The sequence below is a fragment of the Vombatus ursinus genome, unplaced genomic scaffold (genome assembly GCF_900497805.2).
Source record: "Vombatus ursinus unplaced genomic scaffold, bare-nosed wombat genome assembly UNPS02014845.1, whole genome shotgun sequence".
Lineage (NCBI taxonomy): Eukaryota > Metazoa > Chordata > Mammalia > Diprotodontia > Vombatidae > Vombatus > Vombatus ursinus.
In genome coordinates, this window is record NW_020954623.1 from 6,843,144 (window position 1) to 6,855,394 (window position 12,251).

Genomic DNA, 12,251 nt, shown 5'->3' on the forward strand with positions numbered 1-12,251 from the left:
TATGGAACAAGGTACCCCTCCACAGCACCACAGCAAGTCCCAGCTTGAAGACCTCAGCTCAAATCTTGTTTCAGATACTTACCGTGTGACCATGGATAAAAAAAAAAGCTCCTTGCCTCAGTTTCTTCATCTATAAAATAGGCATAATAATAACACCTACCTCCAAGGGTTGTCAAAAGGATAAAATCAGATATTTGTCAAAGCATTTTGCAAAACTTGAGGCACTATATAAATGCTAGCTATTATTATAAGTAGATTTGAGAATCATTAGCAGAGTGATGATAATGGTTGAGTCCATGGGGGCTGATGAGATCATTAAGTGAAACAGCAGAGGGAAAAGAAAAAAGGGCTCAGGAGAGAGCCTTAGGGGACACCCAGAGTCAGCAGACATGACCTTGATGAAGATCCAGCAAAGAAGACCAAGTAGTGTTCAGGAAGAGAACCAGAGTGGTACGGGGAGAGAGAGAAAAAAAAGAAGACAGGAGAGAGACAGAGACAGAGAGGGAAGACAGGGGGAGAGAGAGAGAGAGAGGGAGAGAGGGGGGGGGGGGGAGGAGAGAGAGAGAGAGAGAGAGAGAGAGAGAGAGAGAGAAGAGAGAAAGAGAGAGAGCAGTATCCCAACGGGCAGAGAGTGATCACCAGTGTCCAAGGCTGCAGAGAGATCAAGAAGAGAAAAAACTACTGAATTTGGTCCTTAAGAGATCATCAGTAACTTTGGTTTGGTTTTTTTTTGTTGTTGTTGTTTTAGTTAGGCAGTTGGGGTTAAGTGACTTGCCCAAGATCACACAGCTAGTAAGTGACAGGTGTTTGGTCTGAGGCTGGATTTGAACTCAGGTCCTCCTGACTTCAGGGCCAATGCTCTATCCACTGTGCCACCTAGCTGCCCCTGATCATCAGTAACTTTGGAGAGAGCAGTTGTGGGGAGTGATGAGATCAGAAACCAGACCATAGTTAAGAAAGGAAGGAGAGGAGAGAAAGTGGTTTGTTTAGGGGTTTTTTGTTCGTTTGTTTGTTTGTTTGTTTGTTTCTGTTTTGTTTTGTTTTGTTTTGTTTTGTTTTGTTTTGTTTTCCAGGAGTTCAGTTACAAAGGGGAGGAGAGATACAGAATTATCACTGATAGGCATGGGGGTTTTTGAGAATGGGTTCACATAGGGAAGCAACCAGGAGATGGGGAAACAAAGATAAGTGAGGATAGGGAAAACAGAGGAGCCAGTCTGCCAGAGCAGATGGGATGGAATGGGCTCTGCCTTGGCAAAGAGAAGGGCCACCTCTTCATGGGAGATGGAGTGAAGGAGAAATTCATGCCCAGGCATCTAGGAGAAGAGGGAGCTTGTCACTGATGGCCTCCTTTTTTCAGGAAAACATGAGGCCAGGTTCTCAGCTGAGGGTCTGGGGAGGGAAAGCCATGAGAGCTTGGAGGAGCGTTGGAAGCCTTGAGAAGAGCTGCTGTGGTGAGCAGAAGAAAGAGCCAAGGAAGGTGGGGGCAGAGGACTGCCTGGCAGCAGGGAGGGCTCAGTGGAGATGCTGGTGTAGAATTGTGTGTGGTTAATGCTATTCTCATGGAAAAGATGGAGAGGTGGTGGCTTGGTGATAATATAGAAAGGAGAATCTGAAGCTGGCTGAATGGCTAGCACTTTTGAATCTGTGCTTGGCCCTGTTCTGTTTAACAGTGGTTTGGTTTTGAAAACTCAGGTAAAGTCTGGTATCAGGTTTGCAGGTGACCCAAAGTTAAGAGGTCCAAGTAAAAAGCTGAATGGCTGAATCAGGGTCTCCAAAGGTGATGGATGATCCAGTCAGAGTAGACACCGAAACTTAAGATAATCAGTGTGAAGGCTGTGTCGTGGGTGTCTGTGTGTGTGTCCACGCATTAGCCTCTGTGCCCCTGCACCTCTGCGCCTCATCTCCTCTAGCACCACAAGAGAAAGGCACCAGTGCATTCAGCACCTCACAGCCCCTCCCTCCGCTTTGCTTTGCAGCGATGCTTTCCTAGAAGGCTATGTCCAGCAGTTCCTCTATACCTTCCGATATTTCTGCACCCCAGAAGACTTTCTGCAGTTCCTCCTAGACAGGATCAATAGCACTTTATCCAGGTAAGTCCAAGGCCTCTGGTGATGAGCTGGGAGAGACCCCATTGGCCCCCGGGGCCCTACAGAGACCCAGCTGTGGGTTAGCCTCTTAGGAGTGCACCCCTGACATGCCCCCAGAGCATGGATTGATAATCTCTGTCCTTCTGGCCCAGATCTGAAATAACAGTTCAAATCAGAGCGGGGGCTGGAGCATGAGCAGTTTACTTCCTTCTGACCCTCCCACTCTCTGACCTTGCATGTGTCCCTTACCCTAGATCAGGGGCCCCAGGGCGTGGGGAGGCATTTGGGGAAAGGGCGCTTCTGACACGGGCACTCAGGGTTCCCACACAGCTCCCTGCCAGAGTATCTCTTGGGTTCTCCAAAGCCAAGATAAATGAGGCAGCCTGATCCTGGACAGCAGGTAACCCCACTCTAACCCTTGCTTTTTTCTGTTTGCAGAGCCAACCAGGACCCCACGTCTACCTTCACCAAAATCTATAACCGTAGTTTCTGCATCCTACATGCCTGGATTGAAGATTGCTACACTGTCGACTTTACCCGGAACGCCGGGCTCTTGGAAAAACTTGAAGAGTTTATCTCTTCCAAGGTAATTTATTACAAGAGCCAGCAAATGACCAGGTTGTGTCCAAGCCTCAGGGAAGGGAGGGGACTGGCTCAGGCTGGGGAAGATCCCAGAAAGTGCCACCACTGTCCATCCCGCCAACCACTCCATGTGTGCTGTCCAGGTCACTCCCCTGGATGGCTATGGGGAACACCTGCGGTCCTTTCTCGAAGTAGCCACAGATGGAAAGTGCGAGGGGCCTTCCCGCCTCGGTGACTTGGATGATGATAAAGAGGCCGATGAGGACACTCGCTCTCTGAACGCACTCTGCAAAAGGCTCGCAGAGGAGAACCTCTCTCGAAAGGTATATTCTGTCTCCAAAGAAATGCCCCCCCCCCCACTGCGGGGGGGTGGACAAGATGGACCAATGGACTGGGAGGGAGCGGGAGGAGCCTCTGACAGCTCTGGAGGCGATGGGAAGTCTGGGCTTCAGGTGTGAGCTTCTCAGGACTCCTTGGCCTGGGTCCCCTGGTGGCTGCTCCAGAGGCTGTGCTGGGAGGAGGCCAGGGCATACCTTGGTGCCTCTCTCTCTCTCTCTCTGTCTCTCTGTCTCTGTCTCTCTCTCTGTTTCTCTGTCTTTTGCTGTCTCTCTGTCTCAATCTCTCTCTCTCTCTCTCTCTCTCTCTCTCTCTCTCTCTCTCTCTCTTTCCAGGGTTTTAATTGGAAGCTTCCCAGGGCCAATGGCTTCATTCTGCCTCACCATAAAGAGAGGCCATACACCATTGCCTCTGCCCTACCCAAGCCCTGCATCTTGGAGGAATTCTGTGGTGCCTATGGCAAGACCAGCGAGAAGGGGCCCTACTTCCTCACAGAGTACAGCACCCACCAGCTCTTCAGCCAGTTGACCTTAATGCAGCAGGTAAGGACAGCGACATCATTAAGTGGGGGAAGGGGGAGCTGGACCCAAGGTTCAGGTGGGCAGCACTGCCAGGGCTGCCACCTTGGTATCCTCTGGGGACCCCACATTACCCATGATGGAGCCCATCCCTGCCCCAAGTCTGGGGCCCTGCACATGAGGCCACATGGTCAGTGTGTGTGCCAGAAAGACACAAACACCATGCCAGCAATTTCCTAGGGGTGATGAGTTGAGTCCTCCACAAACATTTTTATCATGGCCCCGTTTTAGGGGCAGGGAACTTGTCAAGACCTTAAAAAAATCCTCTGACCCTAAAAAGGGGACAAGCCCATGTGTGGATGAATGGCACTGCTCCCAAGATGACTTCTTTGTCCCTCTCAAGAAAGAAGCCACTATGTCCTGGCCCCTGCTCTGGGCCTGTGAGCTCCTGTCTCCCCTTCTCCAGTGCTTTGCCCCTTCTTTCTTCTTTTCCCTGCAGCCACTACAGGGCCCCCAAAATGGAAGCCAGAAGGCTCAGGGCTAGAGTGACTGCCCCTTGGCCCAGGGACTAGGGCGGCCACCCAAGGCAACGGGAGCTAGTGGGAAGGGTTCTTTGATTTTAAATGGAGGGTGGGGCATTCCTACCCAGTGGGCAACATTGCCCGTGTCCTGGATGCCAGGCATAGGGCAACTTTATGCTTAGAAACTATGGGGGTCTCCTGGATGCCTAGCTCCACTGGCCGGCCTTCTCACGCTGGATCCCCTGCCCTCCTTAGCCCTGACATCTCACCTCCCAGCCCCTCCCCGGCTCAGCGCCTGGCCTCCCTCCTCTTCCGGCCCTTCTGAATCCAACACTAGTCCCCCTGAGGCCAGCCCATACCTGGCTGCCCATTCCAGGGGGAAGCTGTCTAGCCCATGCCTAAAGGGAGACCACCTAAAGGGACCTGTGGTCCTAACATGGCTTGGACAAGGCAAGGCACTGAGCCACAGGAAGTCAGCACTGTGTGTGGAGCAGGCCCTGGGGCTGCCCTGGATGGCCTGGCCCTGGGCTTCTTGGATGGTGCACCAGGCGAGCTGCTTTGGGAGAACTGGAGACATGGGGACATGCCCCCAAGTAGTGACTGTGATGCTTTTTCTAACAAGGAAATGTTCCAGAAGTGCCACCCGGTCCACTTCTTGAATTCGAGAGCCCTTGGCGTCCTGGACAAAAGCACAGCCATGCCCAAGTGAGTGTGTGCCCGTTCCCTGGCATCGGCCTGCGGGGGTGAAGTGTCGCATGTGTTAGTCACCTCACTCAATCCCCACAACCACCCTGGGAGGTGGGGGCTGTAATCATTCCCACTTTTCAGATGAGGAAACTGAGGCAAACAGAACTGAAGTAACTTGCCCAGGGTCTCACAAGTAACTTAGACAGCTAGGAAGTTCCAAGACTAGACTGGAGCTCTGGTGTCTTCCTGACTCTGGCCCCAACATTCAGTGCAATGTGGCGCCACCTAGTGGCCTGTGTCCACATCTCCCATTGCTGGGACACCCCTGTTTAGTGACTGCTGCTTTCATGCTCTGTACCATCCACAGGTCTCAGCTCTGATGTCCTGAAGCCCTAAATGTAGTGCAACTGAGCCTATGCATGTGTACGCATGTGTGTGCACATGTATGTGTGTGTATATGCTAGGGCAGAGCTCAGCAGAGACGCCAGCACAGCCCTGGCTCTGACAGGCCCCGGTGGCCTTGAGGAGGGCGAGGGTTTGGCCCCCACGCTTAGCCACCCACCCTCTGCCCCTTTCTCCATCCCTCTAACAAAACCCCACTTTCCCATTACACAGATGCGCCTCCTCAGAGTCTCTGTCGGCCAAGGCTGGGAGCCTGTTCCTGCCCAGTTACACCCAGGACAAGTACTTGTTACAGCTCCTAAGAAATGCGGACAATATCAGCACCTGGGTTGCTGCTGAAATCGTGACGAGCCACACTTCCAAGGTTGGCCAATACCACATCCCAACCCCTGCCAATTTTGCAGATGGAGAAACTGAGCCCCAGAGTGATGAAGTGACTAGCCTAGGGGCACCCAGCTATTATGTGTCCAAGGTGGGATTTGAACACAATCCTCTCCAGACGCTGAGACCAGTGTCCTTCCCACTGTGTTGCACTGTGTCTCCTTGTCTAGTTCCTGGCTGTCATAGTTCCCTGGCCATCCAATAGATGGGCGGCTGAATGGATGGCTGGCTGGATGGCTGGATGGATGGACAGATGGATGGATGGATGGATGGATGGATAGATAGGTGGATGGTTGGATGAACGGATGGATGGGTGGGTGGATGGATGGATGGATGAATGGATGGATGGATGGGTGGATGGGTGGATGGGTGGATGGATGGATGGACAGATGGGTGGATGGATAGATGGATGGATGGATGGATAGATAGACATATGTTGATTGAGTAATTGGATAGACGGATGGATGGATGCTAGTGAAGACAGTTCTGATTTTTTAAACTGTACACAATAGACTGTTTTCCAACATCTTATCATAATTAAGTAGTGGAAAAGGTCTTTTTCTCTAGTCTTAGTTACAGACACACTTCCCAATCAATGAGGAATCTGTGTGGATTTCCTGCTTTAACTTTAGTATCAGAATTAGTTTTACCTAAAGCGAGAAAAGCAGGAAATCCACTGTCAGAGAGGGATCCTTAGTGATCACTGAGTTCAACCCTCACCAAACTACCCGTTTCCCAGAGGAGGAAACAGAGGCCAAGAGGAGAAGGTTGCCCTTGCCCTAAAACCCAGAACTCTGCCTCCAGCCCAGTCCTTGCTGACATCACAGGTACTATCTTGTCTGTATGACAGACTGAGCTGGTGACGTCCAGCCTGCAGGAGCCCCATTGTCCTGAGGGCTGCTAGTAAGCCTGACACAAGAGACATCAGACTCTGAGTCTTGCCTCTGGAGTCTTCGTCAGCTTTTGAGGCAGATTCACTACTCACACATCACAGAGAGGATGAAGGAAGCAGGCATGATCCCAGTCTTCAGGGGGTTTTGGCAAGAGGCACAGTGTTGACTGTTCCTAAAGGGCAGCCCACCCAGGCTTCCCACCTGCTGGGCCTGGCTGGGGTACTGGTCATCAGCAGCACTCTCAGGGTCTGGACCTTTATTATTGTTGTCCCAGGACTGGGAAGCTGTGGTTCAGAAAGCCGGCTTCGGAAGTAACAGGTCAGGAGGCCTAGTGAGGCAGCAGCTCTTCTGTTAAAAGATCTGGGAGTCTGGATGGGCTGCAAACTCAGTCTGAGTGTGGAATGTAGCAGCCAAAAAGCAAACATCACTTTGGGCTGCATTGAGAGGGTTAGTTTCCTCAACTCTGCCCTGATCAGATGATATTGGAGACTTGAGTACAGTCCATTATTTGCTTGACACATAGTAGGTGCTCATAAAAATGTGTTGACTTGAATAGGCTAGGCCTTGAGAAAATGTCAGAATGAACGAATGAATGAACAAAGTATTTGTTAAATGCTTACTATGTGCCAGGCACTGGTGATCCCAACAGAATGGTGGGATGGTCCCTGCTCTCCAGGGACGCCTGTCAGAGGTGGGACACAAGACATAGGGAAGGCTTCAGCTGTATGTCCAGTGGAAAGGTCCCTGGGTGCTCAGGGGTCAGCTGCAAAGTGCATGTCAAACATCTTCTTCAGTGCCATTCCCACTGATAAAGGCAGATCTGTTTCTAATGCTGAGCCACTGGACAGGGCCAAGGACTTTGGTAACAAGCACTTTCCTTTCAGGGCCTTCAGGAGCTGGGGCTCCAGCCCCCACAGAAGCTGCCAGTCCCCAGCTGGGTCCCCACAGGGTCAGCTTCCTGTAACAATAGCTGGGAAGACCCTGGCTGGAAGCTTGCCTCTTCCCAAAGCTGTTGGGCTCAGGTCCTGAGCTGTACCCATCAAGGGAGCTAGATGGGGATCAGAGGTGTTCTGCCCTGCCTGACCCAGGCTGCTGCCCCTGCCTCTCCCTTAGGGGGCCTTCCTCTGAGGAGCGGGAGCTGAGAGTGCTTAAGATACAGAAGATTAGGGGGCATGAGAGCTGCATCTACATGTTTGGCAGAATCACAGATCTTGAGATCTGGAAGAAATCTCCCCCTTCCCTTAAAGGGAGTCCCTACTATAACCCATCACCTGCCACAGTAGCCGATTCCACTGTGGGACAGCTCTTTCTGACATCTATCAATAAGCCCCTACTGCTGTCTATGGCCATGCCACCCTGAATGTGCCAGACTGTGTCTGATCTCAGAAGCTGGGTGGGGTTGGGCCTGGTTAGTACTGGGATGCACCTAGGAATACTGGGTGCATATGCTCTTTTAACTGGGTGGTGCCATAGTGCCTAGAGCACTGGGCCTGGAGTCTTCTGAGTTCAAATGTGGCCTCAGACACTTTGTATGACCCTGGGCAAGTCACTTTGCCTCAGTTTCTTCATCTGTAAAATGAGCTGGAGAAGGAAATAGCCAACCACTCCATTATCTTTGCCAAGAAAACCCCAAATGGGATCACAGAGAGTCAGACAGGACTGAAACACCTGGCACCATACCAAGCTCTTGGGATACAAAAAAAGGCAAAAGACAGCCCCTGGCCTTCAGAGCTTACAATCTAATGGGGGAAACAAGAAGCCACCAACTATGTACACACAAGTTCTATGCAGGATAAATAAGAAATGACTAACAGAGGGAAAGGGCTGGAATGCAGCGGGGCTGGGGAGGCTTCTGTAGAAGCAGCCCGGGAGGCCGGTGGGTAGATCTGAAGAGGAAGAGTGCTGCAGTCAGAGAGAATACCCAGAGCCCAAAGGTGGAGGGTCTTGTTGGGACAGCCAGGTGACCAGGCTCAGTGGAGGGAAGAATCCCTAGTAGGTGGTAAGGTGTGAGAGTACTGGAAAGCTGGGCATGGGGGCCACAGCTGGGAAGGGCTTTGGAGACCAAAGACAATTTTGTATTTGATGCTGGAGGCCCTAGGGAGGTTCATGCTGACGTCATCCATAAGGTCAGCAAGCCCAGGCTCCTTTGTTTCATTCTCAGTTTGACCAGAGGGGGGCGCCAGAGCTCTCCATAACAGCTTTCCGACGTGACAGGTGGCTTCTCCACAGCATCTGGCCTGGGTGGGCTAGGCGCAGATTTGGCTTCTGCAAACAGCAGTCCCTGGAGGACCTCATAAGCCACTTCTATGGCTAGTCTCACCGTGACTAAAGCTCTGCAGTGCCCTCCTTTGAGGTCGGCGGCAGCAATCTCTGGCAAGCACTTACCTCCCTATTTGATGCCCTATCCACCAGGCAAGAGCAACCCTGAGCAAGGGAAAAGAGACAGCAGCATGTGTGACCCTCACCAGACCTGGACCACCATCTCCCTTCAGGCCCTGTGCAGACAGCCCAGGACCCTGGCCCGAGAGCCTCGGGGATAGCTCCGTTCAATCTGTTCATGTCCCCATTTGGGGTTTTCTTGGCCAGGATACTGGAGGGGTTTGCCACGTCCTTCTCCAGCTCATTTTACAGATCAGGAAACTGAGGCAAACAGGGTGAAACGCCTTGCCCGGAGTCATAGAACTAATAACTGTCTGAGGCCAGATTTGAACTCGGGTCTTTCTGACTCCAGGCCCAGTGCTCTAAACACTGTACCACCAAGCTACCTATTATATGAATGGTAGCTATTATTATTCATTATTACTATTCCTAGCTCATCAGCCCCTTCCACCCCTTCCATCATCAAATGAGGCAATATTTGTAAAGTGCTAAGCACGGTGCCTGGCACACAGCCCTTGTTTGATAAATGCATGTTCTCTCATCTCCCTTACTTTCCCCACCCCCTCCTCCCCCTCCTCCTCCTCTTCCTCCTCCTGCCATTCCCTGTTGTCTTAGGGAAATTCATTTCAGGTCAGTCATTTTTACCTCCCATATTCCTTTGGGAATCTTATGTAGATGAGTGGCCAAGGGCAAAGATGAGAGGACAGTCTAGGTCCAGGAGACACAATCATTAACTAATTGGTCTTTTCCTAGGCAAATCAGGTATTCACAAGGTGGGGATGATGACTGAGGGCCTTGGGCTGGAAGCCGGACTATTCCCTAGGCTCTTTGGTCCTGAACTGTCTCTATCAAAAGCTGAGAGGAGATGGTGGTCCAGAGGGTGGCAGTGGCCAAAGGAGCTGAAGAAGGAAATGGCAAACCACTCCAGTATCTTTGCCAAGAAATTCCCAAGTGGGGTCATGGAGAGTCAGACACAATTGAACAACAAAACCATTTCTATAATGCTTTAAGATCTGAAAAGCACTTTTACAAATCATTTCATTTTCTTCTCACAATAACCCTAAGTTATATTTTATAGGTGAGGAAACTGAGGCAGACAGGGGTTAAGGCTAAGTGACTTGCTCTGGGTCATACAGCTGAGCAGCTAAAGGAAGATTTGAACTCAGGTCTTTGGCACTATGCACTTAGTCTTCCACCTAGAATCTCTGAGATAGGAGCCTCTTATCTCCTGACTGGAGGTGACAAGTTTTCTGAGCTAGGTCCTGTGGGAGTTAAAGGGAGAAAGAGAAGATTCTGTTCAGATCCTAAGCTAGGAATTGTTGAAAGAGCTTTGTAGCTGCCTGCTGCCACCAACTGAAGAGAGTCCAGTGCCCTGCCCAGGCAGAGCTACCCAAGCCAGGAGCCAGCCCAGTGGAAAGACCACACTGCCTGGTGAGGAGTCAGCCCCAGCCAGGAGCAGATGGGCTCTTCTCTCTGAGACACCCCACACACCCAAGCACTAGGCCGAGCTGCCAAGCCATAGAGGCAAAGGGCCGGCCCAGGCAATGGGGTGGAGACTTAGACAGAACTTCCTGAGAACCCTCTGAAGAGAGAAAAGAAATGGAGGCCCAGGAGCCCCAGAACTGTGAGTGGCGTGGGCATGTCTGTCACATAGACGTGTTCCTCTATCCATCTATCCCTTAGCTTCATCCCCACTCTTCCCACCCCCTGGGGTCTAGGTGTATGTGTGGGAAAGTGTGACCTTGGTGTTGAGAGAAGGCCGTTGTGATGACTCGGCTTGCTCTGCAGGTTAGGTGGGGCATATGGGGTGTTCAGGAGAGCCTCTTGGGGGAGGGCTGCTCATCCGCCTCTCGTGTCCATCTGTCACCCACCTGTGGCAGCAAGAAGCTGTAGCATGCACAGCAGCCACCCCCTGGTAAAGTGAGGCAGGCTAAACTATGTTGAGGGTAGCCAACAGGCCTCAAACCTGTCAGTGAGTTAGAGGGATGTCTATCCCAAGCGTATGAATGGGCAGATGAGAACCATTTGTTCTTTTTGATGCCAAGGTCATCCACTGCCTCCTGGGCTATCACCAGTCATCTCGACTTCTGTCCTGCCACTGAATTTCAGTGACTTTGGAAAAGAGAGTGAGGCTGACAACTTCAAACATCTCTGCCTCACCCAAACCCAATTTATGCACAAGGCAAGAAGTCACCCTGGATGTCCTCGACCCTTCAAAAACAAAGGACAAACAACCTTGCTGTGCCATTTATGTAAATGCCTTTGCCAAAGGTTTGCATCTGCTGGCCGATTAAGGGAATGAACACCAGTGAGGGCTCCTGAACTAGTGTCTAAGAGGACAGTCACCCACCCACTGGGTTACCCCTCAGCCCCTGAAGTTGTAACAGCCACCCCAAGGGGAAGAAGTTGTCACCCAGAAAAGAAGAGAGTATTAACAATGATCAGGAAAGGCTGAAGAGGGGAAGAGATGGCCAGAACTGAATCTTGTTGTAAGAAGTAACAGTGCACTGATAGGACATTCCTGCTCAGGCAGACCACCTAGAAGGAAGTGGTGGTGAGGCTCCTGGACAAGGTGGCTGACACCGGGGAGGAGGGCTTCTCAAATGCATAGACGAGCAGTTTTCATTTTCCCCCAAAGGCAGAAGGGAGCCATTCAAGATTCTTGGGCAGGGGAGGAACCATGGAGAGTCACACTTGTGTTTTGAGAAGAGCGAGTATGGAACAGCAGAGAGAGATTAGAAAGCTGGGAATTCAATTAAAAGTCTGTCAGAACAGTCCAAGCAAGAGTGACCTCAGCTAGGGTGGTGTCTGGTGAGTGACCAGAAAGGGTTAAACATGAGAGAGATTGTGAATCACTAAGACTCGGCAGGATATAATAATAACTAGTATTACCACAGCACTTTGCGAAGATCCTCACAGCAACCCTCAGAGGTAGATGTTATTATTATCCCCATTTTGCCAATGGAGAAAATGAGGCTGAAAGTAACAACTTACTCAGGTCATCCACTTAGGAACTCTGGTCTTCTTGACTCCAGGGCCAACAGCCTAACCGCTGCACTGTGTCCCCTAGTGGCTTAAGGGAAAACAAAGGCTGCCCTCATCCTCAGGCTGTGAACCAGAGAAGGCTGGCCCTACCCTTTACGTAAATGGCGGGGTCTGGGAAAGGCCTTAATCTAGAGGTTGCAATGCCCTCCTGAGGGAAGGGGGCTGTGGGCAGGACTAGAGAGAGCTCGAAGCTAAGCTCATAGACCTGCGATCTGCATGGAGAGGGAGCTGCTGGGATCCCATGGATCAAGAGGAGAGGAGGACTAAGCAGTGGGCACTGAGGGGCTCTCCAGTCAAGGGACAGCAGGCTGAGAGCCCAGAAAGACGCACAGTGAGAATCCTGGCAGAGGTAGGGCAGCCAATAGTGCAGAGGCTGGGTAGAATTTGTTTGTACCTAGTAGTTTGCACATAGTCTTTCCC

General features: G+C 51.4%; 1 protein-coding gene across 1 annotated transcript in view; it reads left to right on the plus strand.

The window, feature by feature from the left end:
- KNDC1 (kinase non-catalytic C-lobe domain containing 1) overlaps positions 1-12,251 on the plus strand; it is a 94,871-nt gene that overhangs the window by 77,583 nt on the left and 5,037 nt on the right. The window contains exons 21-26 of the mRNA XM_027840500.1: positions 1,977-2,090; positions 2,526-2,673; positions 2,813-2,992; positions 3,341-3,547; positions 4,667-4,749; positions 5,347-5,497. Coding sequence (XP_027696301.1) covers positions 1,977-2,090; positions 2,526-2,673; positions 2,813-2,992; positions 3,341-3,547; positions 4,667-4,749; positions 5,347-5,497 — 883 coding nt within the window. The remainder of the gene's footprint in view (positions 1-1,976; positions 2,091-2,525; positions 2,674-2,812; positions 2,993-3,340; positions 3,548-4,666; positions 4,750-5,346; positions 5,498-12,251) is intronic.